This window comes from Emys orbicularis, chromosome 4, assembly GCF_028017835.1.
Source record: "Emys orbicularis isolate rEmyOrb1 chromosome 4, rEmyOrb1.hap1, whole genome shotgun sequence".
Classification (NCBI taxonomy): domain Eukaryota; kingdom Metazoa; phylum Chordata; order Testudines; family Emydidae; genus Emys; species Emys orbicularis.
Window position 1 is genome coordinate 149,922,040 of NC_088686.1, and position 19,198 is coordinate 149,941,237.

At 42.7% G+C, this 19,198-nt stretch overlaps 1 protein-coding gene across 1 annotated transcript in view; it reads right to left on the bottom strand.

Annotated features, from left to right (window-relative positions):
• CSDE1 (cold shock domain containing E1) overlaps positions 1–19,198 on the bottom strand; it is a 47,513-nt gene that overhangs the window by 6,576 nt on the left and 21,739 nt on the right. Inside the window, exons 13-19 of the mRNA XM_065403812.1 lie at positions 18,720–18,827; positions 15,061–15,236; positions 14,041–14,153; positions 12,306–12,425; positions 11,837–12,015; positions 7,550–7,713; positions 5,107–5,239 (exon numbers count right to left, since the gene is read on the bottom strand). Of these exons, the coding sequence (XP_065259884.1) occupies positions 5,107–5,239; positions 7,550–7,713; positions 11,837–12,015; positions 12,306–12,425; positions 14,041–14,153; positions 15,061–15,236; positions 18,720–18,827 (993 nt within the window). The remainder of the gene's footprint in view (positions 1–5,106; positions 5,240–7,549; positions 7,714–11,836; positions 12,016–12,305; positions 12,426–14,040; positions 14,154–15,060; positions 15,237–18,719; positions 18,828–19,198) is intronic.

Here is a 19,198-nt window from a genome sequence, read left to right on the forward strand (position 1 = left end):
CCACAGTAGTGGAGAAGGAGGGTGTGTTGTGGAACCCATGTGGACAACACAAGAGCCAGTTACAGTATGGTAAGTAACCCTTTTCAGAGATTGTCCACATAGATGCACTTTTGGTGACTCAAACCAAAAGTTATGCGTTTCCTTGGCAGGGTGGGTAATAGGACTCATACTTAGATAATGACTGTAAGACAACCCTATCAAAGCAGGCATCCAATCTGGCAGCCTCTACCAAGGAATAGTATATTGTAAGTGTGGGAACTGAGCTCCAAGCAGCTGCCCTAAAGATTTTAGAAATAGGAACAGTCTTCAAACATGGGAAAGACTGAGGGGGGAAAAACGCAAGTTTAAAAAAATCTAGGCTTTGAAGGGTGGCAAAGTACAGCATGGCCCTGAATAGGAGTAGGATGTACAGATACTGCTCCCAGATGGACCCTTGGAAATATTCCACATTGTTTCAGGGCTAGTCAGCAGTTCACTAGTGCTGAAATGAGCAGTCAAGGGCAATAGCTGGGGCCACTGCTGAAAAGGATCCAGGGATTACTGCTGACTCATTCAATTTGCAAGCCAAAAATACTATGTCCAGTTCTGGTGGTCACAATTAAAGAATGTTGGTAAATTGGAGAGGGTTCAAAGAGCCATGAGAATGATTAAAGGATGAGAAAACACGCCTCAGTGATGACTCAGAGCTCAACCTATTTAGCTTTACAAAGAAGGTGGGGTGTCTTGATTAGAGAGTAACTACATGGGAAACATTTAATAATGGGGTCTTCAATCTAATAGAAAAAAGTTTTAACATGATCCAATCGCTGTAAGTTGAAGCTAGACAGATTCAGGCTGGAAATAAGGTACATTTTTAACAGTGAACATAATTAACAATTGGAACAATTTACCATGGGTCATGGTGGACTTTTAGAAAAGAAACCAAATCTTGATTTTAAGAGCTTGGCTCTAGGAATTATTCTGGGGGAAGTTCTATTGCCTGTGTTATACCTGAGGTCGGACTAGATGATCATAATTGCCTCTTCTGCCCTTGTAATCTATGAATAGGTTAAGGGCTGTTATAAAGAGGACGGTGATCAATTGTTCTCCACTGAAGGTAGGACAAGAAGTAATGGGGCTGAATCTGCAGCAAAGGAGATTTAGGTTAGATATTAGGGGGGAAAAAATTAACTAGAAAAGGGCAGAAAAGTTCTGGAACAGGCTTCCAAGGGAGGCTGGGGAATCCCCACCATTGGATAGTTTTTAAGAACAGGTTGGACATTAACTGGTCAGGGATAGGTTAGGTTTATTTGCTCCTGCCTCAGAGGGGCTAGACTTGATGACCTCTTCAGATCCCTTCCAGCCCTACATTTCTAAGATTCTATGAGGCCATGTGTCTCAAGAGTCCGAGAGGCCAGTCTTGCTGATGTTCTTGAGTGATCTTGATAAACCTCAAACAACTTAATCTCCGTAAGGTAAGCTCTCACTGACCTGGAATCTAACATGGCTACTATGAGTGCTAAGTTTTGAGTGTATATGGATTTCTCTTGGACTTTGAGGCCCCAAATGGTAAATAATTTAAGGTTATTTGAATTGGTCACATGTTGGAGGTGGGGGAGAGCTTCCTTGAATCAGTCACTCAAGGTATATAGGTAGATCTGGATCCGTCTCCTTAGATGAGCTACCACCAAGCGTTTGGCAGATGTGAACATCCTCAGTGCCATGGAAGACCAAAGGGTAGGATCCCACACTGGTAATGAGGTGTTCCTACCAGGAATCTAATTCATCTCACCCACAGGAAATAACCTTACTGTAAAAATAGAGGAGTTCTGCAGGTCGAGAGCTCTGAACCAATCTTGTGGAGGGAATTATGGAGGCTAGAGTCACCATCCTGAAATTGAAACAGCAGATGAAGGTGTTGAAACAAAGGTCCAGAATGGGAGGCCAATCCCCTTTTCTGGGATAAGTAATGGGAATAAAGACCCTTGCCCCTGACTACCAAGATCACCTCTTCCACTGCTTAGTTGTAGGAGTCCACTGTTTTAACAGTATCTTAGGAGAAGGATCCACGAAAAGGGATGAGAAATGGGGATAAGTAGTAGGAAGGGATTGTAATTGGCTTGGTTACAATTCCTTGGACCCACAGGTCTGAGATGACTGAATCCAGGTTTCTCAAAAATAAAGAGGTGGTTGCCAAAGGGGGCAGAAGTGACTAGATCCTCTGGAGGTTCTGCTAGGCTCGTGACAACTGTGTCAAACTGAATGCCAGGGGAAAGACATTGTGAAGCACTAGAGAAAGAGTCAGAGTCCCTGTTGCTGAAACCTCTACTTCTTTCTCAGCAACTGAGGTCTCTTGAGGCTGGTAATAGTAATCAGAGAAATAGTGCCCGAAAGTCTGGTCTTGCTTGCCTCTTTCTTGGGGCTGAGAGGCCCAGGGAGCACAGAATGGCCCTAGAGTCTTTCAGGAAATGTATGGCCTCATGCCCCTTTGGATTAAGGAATTTGTTGCCATCAAATAGAAGACCGTCAGTTGTTTGAACCTCCTTGGGAATCCCTGATCAGAGCCAGGGAGTTCTCATGGCCACCAACATAACCATAGTATGTGCTGCTGTGTCGGCCACATCTGGCACAGCATGTAAAGACATATGGGCTATCAACTGTCCTTCAGACAAATAGTCTTTAGTTACTCTTGGTGTTGAGGTAGCCTGTTCACATACTGAGACAGCTGAACAGGAGAGCTTTGTAATCAGTGACATCTGGAGGCTAGTACATAAAGAGGTTGCATGTCCAACAGGTCCAATCTCTGGGTCTCACCCCCTAGGTGTAGGGTTGGAAAGCCACTCCTGCTATGACTTTTCTCGGACCACAGCTATCACAAGCAACCCTGGTAAGAGGTGACAATACAAGTACTCAAATACCCTTGTAGAAACTTGACGCCTCCTGTCAGCTCACTTTGATATGGGCAGAATGGGCACTGGCTTGTGCCACAGGTTTTCTGAAGGCTCTAACAGTCATTTATAGGAACGGCAGGGTGAAAGATGTCCTTGAATCTGAGGTTTCTTCTGCACCACTTCCAGAAATATATCTAGAGTGTCTGCCATGTGCTTAATGGTGAGGTCTTAAAACCATTCAAAGGAAAGGAGCTGAGGGATATTTACTGCCCGGTTGGAACAGGATGAGGAAGTGGCAGCAGGGACAAGTTCTTCCCCTTCCAGTTGTTGTTCCTCTTCACTCTCCTCCTTCTGCAGTCTCAGATCCTGGAAAGGCACTAGCTGACCTGGCTGTGATGGTTTATTTTGCCTTTTTGGGGACGGTGAACCTAACCCTAGAAGGGGCTGATGATGCAGGCTTATGTGACTATGGCTGCATCCCACCCTCCCACAGAATCCAGTACAGCCCAGGGAAGTACCAGATGTTCATCCTGAGAGTCCTAGGATAGCAGGAAACTTGGAGACTCCAGTACCAGGCCCAGTGAAAAGTCACCTAGTAGGTTGGGTACCAAAGGCTCAATATCAAGAGACATGGTTTGCAGGTCCACTGGATACCATTGGTGCTCTCAACAGTTGGTATTAGGATGCCAGAGGGACCCTTCTTTAGCCTTTGGGTGCCCCTTCACTGTTGAGAGCCCTAGAAGAATCTTGTGCTTTAACTCTTGTCGATTATGGCAAAATCCTTTTCTCTGGCCTTGACAAATGTAATCTTGCCCTATTCATATCCATTCAGAATGCTGCTGCAAAGATCATTTTCCTAGCCTGTCACTTTGCCAATATCGCTTCTCTTTGCATCACTTTACTGGCTCCCCTTCTCTATGGATCAAATGTAAACTGCTTGTTGTCATCTGAAAGACTCTTCACAGCCTATCCCCGCCTTATCTCGGTCTTATTCATCTAGATACCTCAACTCTGATTGGCCTATGGTACCAGTCTCTCCCCATCTATTTGTAAAGTTTTCAAAACAAGCAAGCAATTTCATCCTTTCTCCCATGCTGTCCCTTGTGCTTAGGAGAAGCTCCCCATAAGCATCCACAAAGCTACCTTATTATCCTCCAGCTGCCGTGATGCCTCTGAAAAACTTGAGGATGGTTAGGCCACAGATGCACAACTGCCTATCATGCTTACCAACATTGTCCTGTTTTCTTGTACTCTTCCCCAGGCCCTGTCTATATCCAGCTGCTGTCCCTTGTCCTATACGTTGATTGTGAATCTTTGCAGCACGGACTGTCTTTGTACAGCACCTAGCACCATACTGTCCTGGTCTAAGACTAGGGCTTGTAAACACCACAGTGATATAAATAACTTGCTCAGTAGGGATAGGTGACCTACACTTCAGCTCAACTCTGGCGTGGCGCTCCTTCCTACCTCAGAGGTTGAAGCTGGAATGGGTGCAGATGCTGGGGTCTCTTGGTTGACAGCCCAGGAGCTTGGGGTGGAATCGCTCTTCACCGAGGTGTTCACGGAAGACTGAGGTCTAGCTGCATCCTTCCTTTCACTGTCCAGGAAGGCTTCCACAGAACACTCCAGGAAGAACCATTTTCAGTGGGCCTTTTTCCGGTTCTTTGAGTCACTCAGATCTACATACATATGACACATCGCCCGCAGTAGAATGCTCTCCCAAAATAGGCACCAGGTGCCCATTAAGTGGCACTGAGGTTTTGCACAGAGGGGCAGATTTTAAATCCTGGAGATTTCACTTTGGCTATTTTGCTAGAGCCCTTGTACAGAGGGGAAGGTTTCTGTCCTAAAAAACAGAAGCTGATTAAAATAAGGATTTTTTGTGTACTGCCAACAAGCCTAACACACAACTACATACACACAGAAGCAAGTGGATACTGCAGAAGTTTCATCTCATTGCTATCAGCAATAAAAAGGAATTAAGATAGCTGGGCCTACTGCCCCCCTTTACATCCTTCGATGGAGACGTGTATGTTCAAGGACAGAGCACAGGCACTGTCCCCAATGGATACTGCTGGCAAAAAAGAATCTGATCTCATGTATTTGGGGTACATGTGCACCAAGAGTGCAAATCATATGGATAACACATCTTGAAGAATCAAGATTCAATTACCATTATTTCTAGATACTTATGTAGAGTAATTTTGCACACTAGGCTATTATCGTAAGAGTATACCTTTGAGTTATCCGGTCCCCTTGGTTGACGAAGAACTGTTAGGCGAGGAGCACTGGCATCATCTAAAGTAATGCTCTTTAAACGATTAACAAGTCTATCAGGACGCGGAGCAGCAACAGCCTTTGCGCCTTCACTGTAACAGAAACGGAGCTAGTTACTTGGAGCAGCAGCATTCCCTGGACAATGTGCTAACATTTGGGAAGAAGGCACATGACGTGACAGGGAACTGGATAATTTGTACCAAGACAAAAAGGAAATGGAGACTAAAGAACTCATCTCATTTTGAAATGGGGTTTCTGGAAAGTACGTTATACCAGCCTCAAGGTCCTAGGATATCTACTGTAGCCTCTGGGTTCTCAGATGGCAGCAGGGGACCACAGAGCTTTATCCTCTACAACTAGCCAGGAAGCTACAATCTTTCCTCTCAGTGCAAACCTTCAACAGTCAGCCCATGTGTCTGTCACATCCCAATTAAGCTTAATGCCAGTGCTCAGGAACCATTGATATGCTGTAGTACAACATGCCAACAACTCCCCAGAATCTCTGGAAAAACAACTGGCTGTTACAGTTGCAGAGATGACCTCAAAAACGTAAACTGCATGAGTCTGCAGAGCTTGGAACAATAGCTCTGACTAGCGTGAGATACCTCTTCATCTCAGAAGGGGTTAGTGCAGATGCCCAGTGATCTTGATATTTAAAGTAATTCCTCACATAAGAATTAGGGGGGGGTATGTAAATTTTGCACACAGTCAAAGTCATAGGTCCCCAGAGCCAATGGCTCCTCAGGCTGATGCAGTTAAGGCACATCAATTTCATGGCCAATGGTACAGGAATCGCATCCAACCACCTTTGACTGCCCTCACAATGGATGAGGTAGCCATACTGAAGCCAGGTGAACTGGAGGCAGGCTTTCACAGTAGGAGGTTAAGCGAGACAAACCCATGACCTTCAGAATTGTAGTCTGAATAACCGCCATAACCACTCAGCCACTACACCTCTGTATGCAGAGGTTGGAAAAAGCACCACTCCCCCCCCTAGCCTGGCTGCTCCTTAATGCCGTTCTCTTTAGGAATATGCTTGAAATACATCTGGAAGATCCAGGAGAAGGCCTGAATTGCCTGCTTCCTGAGTGGGGCAGGCCACTGTGACTACATTCGAGTCATTACATTGGACACTCAATACTTGAAGTTAATTGAAAAACAAAGACCCTGTTGTCTGGGACCTGGTTATCTAAGACTGACTGGCCCATACCTCTCACAGCATTTAAGAATAGCTGGGAGGCTCTTGCTGTCAGCTTCTTTGTTAAACATTTTGCAAATGGTGGCAAGTGTTCTCCCTGGTGGGGCCCTCGCTTGAGTGTGACAGAAACAAAGGCTGATTAGCTCTAACTCAAATGCAAGAAGCTTTTTGATTTAGCCTTTCCCCATTTTTGAGAGTGACCACGTGGCTTTAAAGTTTGTGTGTGCCTAGCTGCTACTGCAAAAGGCTTTTTAAAGTAAAACTGATGTATTAATGGTCAGCTATTCAAAAAAAAAATCAAAGCAATTTATTCAAACGTCTACAAATCTCTACCTTGATTTGTGCACTCTTAGCCAGCACAGGGCAGGAAAGTATTTCTTCTCTCCGTGTTCTACACTTGCTTCAGGGTGATTTCTCCCCAAATTTGGCATAGTTTTCCAAAGCTCCCTCAGTGCATAACACTCAATTTTCCAAAGCACCCAAAGTTGGCTGCCTGCCATATTTTCTTGCCATTAAATGTCTACCAGTAAGGGATTAGTGGAAAGAGGTTTATAACACAAGTGTGCAGCCTCTAAATACAGCAGAGCTACAATGAAGTTTTTTGAATATCAGTAAAATGCTAGTCATAAGCTTTGACTCCAACCCTTGTTGAACTGCCACACATTTTGCATATGTTGTATGCAATGCTGTTGTAGCTATGGTGGTCTCAGGGTATGAGAGACAAGGTGGTTTACCTGGACCAACTTCTGTTGATAAGAGAAGCTCCATAAGGTTGAAGAGCTTTCAAACTTATGCAGCTTGTCTCTTACCAACAGAAGTTGGTCCTATAAAAGATATTACCTCACCCACCTTGTCTCATACTTCACAGAGCCCTGTGGCCCATTCTATTAAATCTTGACTTCTAATTTAATTATTTTACTTGGTTTACCTGTGCTTCCCATTGTAAATTACAATACTAATCCTTTCAATAGGCAGGAATGCTGCTGTCCATCCAGTGGCTATTAAGAACAGGATTTATACAATATGTTTGATAATACAGGAGGCAGTCATTTACCAAATATGCCCAGTTAACACAAAGCACATTAAGGTCTGTCACGTAAAACAAGCGTCACTTTCCCACGCAGGAAACGTCGTGCTTTTCCCCCCCAAATGCAGAGATTTGACGATTTGTTCCTGATTAAACCAGATCATCCCAATTCCTCACCAGACACGCCATACATTACAGGCACTGCATTTCCCTGTGCGCTGATTCAGGATCACTGAGAACTCTACTTCATCTCCAGCCTGCAGCTCTACACCATCCTGAACTTCTTTCACATGAAAAAAGAGCTTTTTGCTGTCACCCACTTCATAGTTAATGAATCCAAACTGAAAAACAGCAGTGCAATTTAGTTCATTTAGGTCATTTCAAATGGACACACTATTGCATTTCAACTCCACTCGGTTTATATGTTGTATTAAGAAGGAACGGAGTCTAGGCAAGGGTTTCAGAAATCCCTGCCTAACGTCAGGCTTCTAAATCCATATTGAGACACCTATTAAGCCAAAGGGCACGGTTTGTGTTGCAGCATTTTTGGAAGTCAGGCCTCTTATGGTCCTAAATATGGCCTTAGAAGCCTAACTTTTACGTATTCGTTTTTAAAATCGTGGCCTAATACGGATACGGTCATCTTTCTTTTTGGGAACACGTATGTGGAATACTGAGTTAAACTGCAGACACTCCATCTCAGAAGTCTGATAGCAGAAAGAGTCCAGAGAAAGCAAATGAAAGGAGGCAGGAGGTAATATTTTCAACTCTTTTGAGAGCAAGTATACACAATAAGTGGCCAAAAACCTCCATCAGGTGCTCCTATCGACTCTTAATACAAGAAGTGAATGCCCTGTGAAATTAAGGTGGCAACATATTCCATCCTTCCGCCTCCTGCACTCATCTCTTCCCAAGCAGATTGTGGATTTTACTGCCACAAGATACTTGCATACAGAAAGTTTAGTAGAAAAATAAAAAAGGATTAGACATTTATACGAATAATCTATTGGCAGCAACATTAGCTATGATAAAAACTGAAGGGATATCAGCCCTCATATTTCAGGACACAGCTACGACTAACTACTTGAAGTTGGAACAGACTTCTCCCATAAGAAAAACATCATGCATATCAAATGATTTGAAAGCTTATTTCCAAGATGAGGTAGGATATGGGACTGTCCAGTGGTGCTGTTACCATGGATGTGGGTATGAACAATGACACCATCAACATGTTAAGACCACTTTGAATTGTTTGCATTAATTTGTGTTAAATTACTATGTATTATTTCAAGACAATGGATTTCTTTGGGACCTGAAAGCAACAACAATCTAAAAGCTAAAAATAGCCAAAAGTTTGTACAGGTATCACTGAAATGTAATAGTGCTGGTGACATTTCTAGTTATCAGTCATGTGCATATGGGATACCAGAGTCTTCACTGCCTTGGAATGTACACAGTTCTGTGCAGGGAAGACTTAACTACAGATAATTAGTTGATTGTGCCTAAACAGTAGCATCACTGCAAAAATAAAGCCCTGCAGAAGCTCAAATGCTATCGGGCCCTTGAAGAACATAGAAAGTAGTTCATCATCCACATTTTTTCACCCATGTTGCAATCGTGATCCAATATCTGGTTTACCTATGTGTGAAGGCATCCAAATCTTTGTTTGCCAAGATGCTCTTCTGACATGCTCTCAGAACGGTCCTCACATGGGGAGAGTTTGGCCAGTGATTTGTCCTCTTTGATGGACAGATTGAGGTGCAAGCAATTCAGGTCTCTGTGGAGCTCCTTCTCTCTCTCTCTCTCTCTCTCTGGTCATGCAGCACTGCTACCAACATCCTTGCTGCAGAAATTGTGGCTGAGTTGTGCTCTCCCCCAATTTGGTAGATCTCTGAAGCAGTGAGCTCCATTTGTTTTGACAACATTAAAAAGGTTCCCTCCCCTCCCCCGCATATAGCAAATAGGGGTAGCACAGTCACATCGCTGGAGGGGCGGGGGGAAGGAGGAGGAGATATGCTCCTACACTCAGGTGCATTTTGAACCATGTAGTCAAATTTTTACAAGCGACTGCTTGCTGGTTGCCACTTTAGTTTAGAAACTTTCTATGGAGGCACAGGGCATCTGCCAGTCAAGCTATTTGTTGCATCCAATCTTAGATCCTATCCAGTGCGGTCTTTCCAAAGTTTTCAGAGTTACTGTTGTCATATTTCTCAAAGATTTTGATTACAGAATTAGCTTTGTCAAATCCTGTTAGGACCTACCTCAAGTACTCAGCAGCCAAATCAGTGAAAGTGTGGAATGCGTCTCCAGCCATTTGTATGACAGCCATGGGCATTTCTAATGTACACCGTGGTTTCTTTGTTGCATGCTCTTAGCTCTTGGATTCTTTCAGCTTGAGCTTCCAGGTGATGCCCTAATTCAGTTTAGTCTGACCTTTTAAGGGCTTGTCTACACTTAGAGCACTGCACCATGCTGCACCACTGTAGCGCTTAGTGGAGACCCTACCGACACAGACAGAAGAGATTCTCCCGTCAGTGTACATATTCCACCTCCACAAGAGGCGATAGCTATGTCAATGGGAGAAGCCCTCCCATCAACACAGCACTGTCTACACCAGGGGTTAGGTCAGTATAACTACGTCGCTCTGGAAACGCTACACCCCCCAACCCCCGTCCTGAACAACAGTTATACCAATGTAAGTTGGTAGTGTTGACCAAGCTTAAGTGTTCCATCAGCATGGAAGAGGGGCAGGGGCACAGGTCACACTGTGTGACTAACAGTTGCCATTGAAACATTATCTCTGCATCTTGTGAAGGACAAGGCTCTGTGGAAAACAAATTTCTGGACTGACAGCTGCTGTGATTAAGTCCTTCCCTTGCCAGACTTAAATTCAGTCATCTTGGCCATGCCAGCAAAGTGTTTTAATGACAGATTTATTGACTGGGCTGAAGAAGTGGTGTGTCCCATCAGAATCAAGTACACCTCTCACAAATCTCTCTATTTGTTCTTCAACATCTGGTATTTTCAGTAGAGACTGTTGTAAATCTGAGGTTACATGCAGTCCAGTACATAAGTTAATAAGCACCTCTGGATGTGATTCAGAGTTAAATGGGTTTGTCATATTGTTGGTGACATGGCTGGTCAAGAACTGTACCATGCTCTTCATCCCTCTTCAGTGCAAAGGTAAGGACTTGTTTGTGGACTGTCGTCACTACTTCTTGTTAGGCCACTTCTCTCATACCTTTTGCACATTCATAGTATGAAGTTGTGTACTGTCATTTCTAACACTAATGACTTGTGCATAAATGTCAATTAAAAAGTTAGTTTCTAGAATATTTCAAAGACTAGTACTACATGCCTAGGCAAATTACAAATAAAAACCTAGCAAACAGGCTAGAAACTACATTGTATGTACAAAGCTTACAAATGGAGAAAAATTACATTAGGAATTCTCACACATTTACATCTATTAATTATGCAGTACAAAACTATGGTGCACAACCTATAGCTACTGGTGCACAATCTTAATTCTGAGACTGATCTGCTCAGCATATGTCAATTGAAAATATAATCACTGTACAATATTCTGACAACTAAGAATGTGATATGAAAACAGTTCATGTTATCAACATTTGCAGTATTCTATTTGCCCTTTTTGCCACATGCTAAAGTTCCTTTCTGGAAAACAATACCTGTCCTTGCAAAACCAATACAAATCTTTCAATACACCATTGTTTGGTAGCTTTGATCAACACACACACATTAAAGTATTGAAATTAATATCAACAATAAACTGCAATCCATCATGTTGGAGTGTTTCTGGAACTGTGCACAAAGTCAGTCATTTTGGGTACCGTTGTTTCATCTTCCCCAGAGGCTTATGGCACCACTTAACAGCTCTACATATTACCTCATCTAAACGTACCCAAAATAAGCTTTCAAATGATACATGATGTGGTTGTGTAGTGTGGGTACATTAAACTCCAAAAATACGGCCCTTTTTAGAGAATTGCCGCATGCCTACTGAGGCTGAATGATGCAAGCTCCCATGACTCCTCGACACAGGGGACTGTGACTGGGCACATGGGATAACAGAACAAATGTTGCTGTGTAATTTTGTTTTCCTTCAAAATTCAAGTCCCAGTATTTCAGATCTTCACAAGTTAGAACCATTTGACAGTTACTCATATAGTAGTTAGGAAGTCTTTCCTAATACAAAAAACCTAACTACCCTTATAATTAAGTTCTGGAATTTGTTGACTGGGAGGCTTCCAAGGGAGGCTGTGGAATCCCCATCATTGGGAATTTAAGAATAGATAGGACAAACATCTGTTGGGGATGGTCTAGGTTTACTTAGTCCTGCCTCAATGTGGGGGCTGGACTTTATAATCTCTCAAGGCCCTTTCCACCCCTGCATTTCTAGGATTATGTGAAAACTCTTGTCTCAAAGAAGAATCCACTAACCTGATCTTTCACACATTCCACAGTGGCTCTGCGGAAAGGTGTAATGTTACAAGCCATCGTCTGTTCATTCTGACCAAGGACGCAGAGCTGGAACTTGACTGTCTCTCCCTTTTGCAGGCAATCGCCCTTGTTTGCCATCCCCACAATTCCAAATGGATAGACCTCTCCTTTCGTCTCCCCTAAGAGAGGGAAGGAAAACACAGTTTAAGATCTATTTCTGTTCCTTCATGAGGAAGTATTTTGAAGTGTTTCTACATTGGACACAATGGTTTTTCTAGCTAGAAACTCGAAGAATTAAAAAGTTTACATAAGTTGCTAGTTTATAGGTTACTACACTACAGCCAAAGCTCATTGTCAAACTACATCAAGTGTGAGCTGAACAGACCCATTAAAAGTAATCTCAATTTTACAAACAGTATGTTGGCACTTTAATGCAGAGAAGTGCTGAGTCAGGTTTGTTTCTGCTTACCATCCTCCATGACCTCAATCATTCCCTGGTATTCAGTCTGTGTGGGATCTACACTCCGCAGGGGGCGAATTACTTTACCCGTGTAGACAGTTGGATCAGCTTCCTCAGTAGCACCATTCACTGTAAAACAGACAGTACACACTGTTTAGATTACATAATTTGGAGCCTAACCCAATGAGACCTTTACCCGATTGGGGCCATTTGGGAACACTGCAATATTACTAGCAGTTTCTGTATTCAGCACAATACCTGAGACACATAGAATCTAGCAGTGGGATGGGCAAGTGTTAATCAAGAACCCAGAAGCTTCTAGAAACTGGATAGCAAACCAAAGAGCCAAAGGATTCTCATTCTACCCCATGGCAGCCTATTCAGGAAGGCTGAGTGGGTTAGAGCATCCTGAGCCATTCTAATCATTCCCATTGTAGAAGACAGGAATCTGGGATGTCTCCACAGCATCACTCCACTTAAAGCTTTGCAGACACTGATGTCTGAACTGGCATGCCATAGTTTTCATTTCATTTTCAATTCTTCCTACAAGAACCAAGGCTACTCAGCTGCAGCTCCCTTTTCTGGTGCACTTGATTTATGTACAGGAGTAAAGAACATAAGAACGGCTGTACTGGATCAGACCAAAGGTCCATCTAGCCCAGTATCCTGTCTTCTGACAGTGGCCAATGCCAGGTGCCCCAGAAGCAATGAACAGAACAGGGAATCATCAAGTGATCCATGCCTTGTCCCTCATTCCCAGCTTCTAGGCTTACAAATGGAGAAAAGTTACATTAGGAATTCACACACATTTACATCTATTCATTATGCAGTACAAAACTATGGTGCACAACCTATAGCTATTGGTGCACAATCTTAATTGCGAGACTGATCTGCTCAGCATATGTCAATTGAAAATATAATCCAATTCCAATATATTTTTTTGAGATAGGGTGACCACATCTGCACACAGTATTCAAGATATGGGTGTACCATGGATTTATATAGAGGCACTATGACATTTCTAAATGCTCTTTTGTAAAGCATATTTTTTCTTCTGCTTAACACAACCATGACCTCTTACTCACATGTTCTTTCCACCCTGATCTTCTATTGCTCATCATTTTATCTCTCTCTTCTATGCACTGAATTCCCTCCCACTCCCCAAATACCAGGGCAACAACCCTTTCCTCAAATCCTTTCGAGAGACCTATTTTTGTTAGGAATCAGCCCCCAAAACAAATGAACAGAATTTAAAAGTTTGAGGAAAGTTACCCAACAACTCTTCCTCAGGGCCTCACAATCTACTTTCTATGCCCCTCCTAGACTAAGCTTTTCATAGCATGGGTTGCCAATTGTCTTGTACAGTCACAAGCACGTTGTCAGTATTTGGTAGACAAGAGTAATCCAATCATGATACAACTCAGGCAGCATACTCTAGAAGCTGGAATCAGGCAAGGGCCACTATCTTTGAGCTGTTGCTGTCTACAGACTGTTCTTGCTTGATTAGCTCCCACTTCTCCTGACACAGTGAGCAGCTCTCAAAGAGCTCTTTCTGAGGGATCTCTCCCCTCTTCTTAGAAGTCCTAAAGTGATCAGCCCAATTCTGGTCTGCTGTGCACCATCACCACAATTTCTGTAATCGTGTTCGAGTTCTACTTTAGACCAGAGTTCCACTAACCCAGGACTCCTTACAAAATTGCAAGTGCCCTTTTGCTAAGAGAGAAGTTATTGAACATAGTTTTACCTGCATGTGTTTTGTTCACCTTTTCTGCACTGACTTTATTTCCCTTGCCTTTTGACAAGCTGTATTCCACCATGTCCCCAAGTTCCAGGCTATCGACATCACCAGAGAATTCACTGCATGAGAGAAGTTATACACGTTCTGCTTTAGTTACATGCTCATCAACAAAGCCACTGAGCAACAAAGTGGAAGGGACAGAACCTTTACACTTCAGCTGGCTCACCATTTTCATTACTACAAGACCTTACAGTTTGGATGCAAGCATTTTGCTCAGTGTTTAAAGATTATTTAAGTCTACCCAATAGCCATTTTCCTCTTCATACAAGAAGTTTACAGTAATCCATTTGGCTATTGGAACAGAATGAAATAAATTATGCTTCCCATGAAGCAGGTTACTGTCAGTAATCCAAGTTCAGGGCATGAATAACTAGACTTAATCTGAACCAGCAACTGTTAAGATAATGCATTAAATTCTGTATGAAGGATAGACCAAAACTGAGCATCCCTTAAATAAACCCATGTTAAATGAAACGGCTGTTCCAAATCCCAAGAGTTTCCCAGCTCGTTAGAAGTCAGGACTGCATCTCTGATCAATTCCCAAATTCTCTGCTGGGCAACTTACCTGATGTAGGATATTGGTTCCTTACCATTACATATGCTTGCCAGAGTGTCTTCAACCTGCTAGCAGGCAGTTAAGACTGATTCAGAAAAGAAGTCTGTCATCCCCATTACTCCTAAGGGAAGTCCTCTCTCAGAATACTGAAAGCATACCTTTACACCAGGAGTCTCAACCTGCATAAGCCACCACCAATGAAGCTCTAAAAAAGTACAATCCTCTAGCTGTAGTTATACTACTAATCTACGGTATAATCTCTGAATACTTAAGATATGGGATGTTAAACAGCAAAGCCTGCAGCAGCCCTGTGGAAGTGGTTAATGAGAAGTTTCTCAGGTATTTGAACTTATGCACATGATGCGTAGAAAACAGATTAACACTCAGCAATATAAAAGGGAGTCACTCACCTGTAATGGAAGAAGATCTCCTTATCATGATTGGCCGTTTCAATAAATCCAAAGTTATCTTTCAGGGTTGCCACATACCCCACAAGCCTCTTGGAGCTGTAGTTGCGACCAAGCATTCTGACAGAAACTGCTGTCTGCGTACCTGTTCTCTTCACTTCACAAACACTGAATTCAACCTGTTCGAGAGAGAGAGAGAGAGAGAGACTTGTCAAAATGAAGAAAAAAGTAACTTTCGTATTTATTTTATTAGAAGGGTTAATGAAATGTCTGCACTCTGGGGAAGAAGAGAGAGAAAGCAGTATTACTCCAGCCACTGCTCTTCACCCAAACAAGGTAAAGTTATAACATCACACAATAAATGAATAAACTAAAATAATTGGCTACAATACAAATGTACGGATTTATCAAACCTTTGCATTTCTGATCTTATACAGATCAAAAACATGGACATTGCTTATAGAAGACCTCAGGAAGCTGGAAGCATTTCAGTGACTACGATGCATATGATGGTTTGATTTTTATCAGCAATAGGTATGTATTACTCAGATTTTAAAGGCCAGAAGGGACCATCATGATCATCCAGTCTAACCTCCTGTATGTATTGCAGGCCAGAGAACCTCAACCACCCGCTTCTGCAGGAGGCCCATAACCTCTGGCTGAGTTACTGATGACTTCCAGTTACAGAAAATCCACCATTTAGTCTAGTTCAAAGCAACAAGTGATACAATGCTGCAGTTCCTCCAATATTCCTGGATGGAGATTATACAGGCCTGTGGATATGGTCCCATTAAGTGTTTGAGTTTGGCTTCCACCTCAGATGTGGTAATTTCTACTTCCTTATCCCCCAAGTCACCCTGCCACTGCCCCCAAGCTCCTCACTATCCCTGTTAAAAACTGAGAAAGTATTTGTTTAGGAGGTGGCCCAAATCTCCACCCCATCCTCAATGCTTAGCACTCCCATTTCTTTCTTTTTCTTCTTTAAATATGGCTAAAGAATCAGCTTTAATTTCCTTTGCAAGGTCCAAAGATGCTTGGCTTTTAGCAGTTCTCACTTTTCCCCTATACTTTAAGGCAGTGGTATCCAAAGTGGGGTGCGCAAGAGGATCCTTGGGGGTGCGCAGCAGGAGGAGCGTTTTTTTCTTCATCCGAGCAGCTTTTTTTTTGGTGCGCTTCGGCAGTTCGGGCGAGAATCCGAGTGGCTTTTTTTTTTTTTTTTTGGGCGCTTTGGCAAAAATGGTAGAGCCAGCGCGGCAGGGGGTGCGTGCTCAAAATTTTTTTACTGATGGGGGTGCGTGATCAAAAAAGTTTGGAGACCACTGCTTTAAGGCCTTCAAGAGGTAGCGTTCCTTGCTGATCCATCCATTCTGCTTTCCTCACAGTAACTTGTTTCAGATGCTTTTTCCATCCAGTTTGATCTGCAATCCATCCCTACGAATTTTTTCTCCTTGCTTGGGATGCAGGCTTCCGATACTATTAAGTTGCAGAAACTAATTTCAAGCCTGCTCCAACATTCAGATCCCTGAGTTCTTCAAAATCAACTCCACTTCCCTAATTCCCTTAATTTTTTTAAAGTTTGCCCTTTCAAAATCAAGGACCCTAGTTGGAGACCTATTCTTGTTTATCCCTCCACTTAAACTGAATTAACTCACGATCACTCGAACCAAGTTTGTCCTCTACAACCAGTTCTTCTGAGATCCTCAAGACTTAACAATATTAACCCTAAAATGGTTATGCACAAGCACTATCCCAGTGGAGCCTCTGTTACTGTTCTTTCTCAAGTGATTTTGACCCAGTTTCCATTTTATCCATTCCATCACTGCTACATTTCTTTAGTCTACCTCATCATTAATAAACTGCTACTCTACCACCCTTGCCTTTGTCTTTTTCTGAACAGCACATACCCTTCAATACCTATATTTTAGTCTGACTACTATTCCACCCTGTTTCCATTATCCCCATGATATATGGTTTCAATTCCTACACCAGTAGTTCTAGCTCCTCCGTTTGTTACCCAGGGTCTTTGCATTGGTGTACAGACACCTTTGTTGTTTCTGCTTGGCTTCACCCATATTCCCCACCCAATATAGTCATTTTACTGCCAGTATTGCCTACTTGTTACTGTCATCATATTTCCTCGTTATCCATTTGCCTATCCTCTGTTCCTTTCCCCCCATTACTATATCATCTGAGTTTATTTTCCTCCCTCTCAATATTAGCATCTCCCAACCATCTATCCTGAACTCCTAGTTTAAAGCTGTTCTGCCAACCTCCATCCCAGGAGTCCATCCCATAAGAACAGTCCTCTGTCCAGAAATGCTTCCCAGTGGTTAAACATCCCCAAACCCTCCTTATTCCACCACTGCCTGAGCCATCTATTGATCATCATAATCTTGTCCCGCCTTCACACACTTCCTCTAGGGACAGACAGAGAATCCTAATGAGAACAGGCCTTCAGAAGACTGAAGTCACCGTCTGGCACTTTTTGACCATATACTCTGCCTCAGAGATAAAGTCCCACACATTCAGCCCTCAAGACTGGACTTGAGCTCAAGAGAAGAAATTACCTGGCCACGGTCTGATGGCAGCCACATAATCGTCCATCATTAACTTGGTTGCATCGGATTAGTAATAACCCTGTCAAGCCTTTAGACACCTGGAATAAAGCTATACAGTGTAGCCACTGACACTAAGTGCTATGGACCTTTGCTAAGTGCATTCTTGATGACTGCTCTTCAAACATTTGCCCATTACACTTATATCTACTTCAATAGGTTCCCTTTGGACGTCCCTTACTCCATTTGAAGCAGCAGGTGAGCAGTAAGCAGCTACTGCTAAAGGCAGGCTAACCATGTAGCATGATGTATCAATTCTCTTACCCACATACAAGGCATAATTTCCCTATAGTTCACCTTTCTGTCCTACAGTTGTCTCCATCCTCAAGAAGCTTGAGTGTCACAACACTGTCCATTTCAGTTTAGGTCTTGTGGGGAGGAAGGGGGTTATTCGCTTGAACAAACAGTATCTTCGTAGTATGCCATCTGAAGACCACCCGCTCTCTGTATCTGGGATTCCTTCCAGATCTTCATTGGTCCCTGCCTTTTATACTACCACTCACAGTAAGAATAGCTTCCTACACACCATGAACAGGCATTCTCCCTCTCCTTCAAATCCACTTTGCATAAAGTCTTCTTTCATCCATCTCCTCTTGGACAGTCCTCACAGGAAAACATGTAGACAATTGTCCCATGCATATTAGACTGAATTAGTATATGCTCTTCAGGAACACTCTCTTACCATTTGAGCACCCTTTACATGTATGATGCCATATAAGTAATTACCAGTAAAGCAATGTATAACTCTTAGATGAGGCACACCTGAAGAGCTTCAGAAATATCTTCTGTATAATTGGCAGGGGGAAAAAAAAAAAAAAAAAAAAAAAAAAAGGGCTATTCACCAGGCCTGGTTGAAGAAGTGTTCTGAATACCAAAATGGGAAAGGGAATACTCTACTCTTCTGTAATGTAAAGAGGAAAACAGTTCACACATTATTCTTCACTCCTTTCTGAACTAGTCTTTGACTGCAATAGCTATGAAAAGCAAAGGTCACACTTTGTAGCTCACAGAAAGATCATATATATTTTGGGAACTTAGTTATATTGCCTTATCTCCTATCTGAGGGTTAGTAGATCCTTCCACATCCTTTGCCTGATAAGGAACAGTCAGTTTCTCTCCACAATCATCATACGCGATTATTCCCTCTTCAGCTTCCTAAAGAGAAATAGCAAGATTCATTATGAAGCAGAGACTAATTGGTAGATGCATGCTTTTTAAAGTGCCTGAGTCAATACAAATGCAGTTTATGTAACATGTTTTACAAGATAGCTGTCCAGTAGTCGGTAAAGGCAATAACCAAATGGCAGACATAATTCAGAACCTGAAAATAGGAACAGTCCCAAATTTTACGCTATCAGTTAAACACGGTTTACCTATACAACATTTTTGAAATGGGTATGCGCCACTATTTCAAATAGGCATTTAGCTGAAACTTAAGTAGTGAGCACTGTCACTTTTGATGGGGCAATTTTAAACACTTGGGAGGCATGGATATGCCTACTCTACCTCTAGGCTGTGTTTTGGCA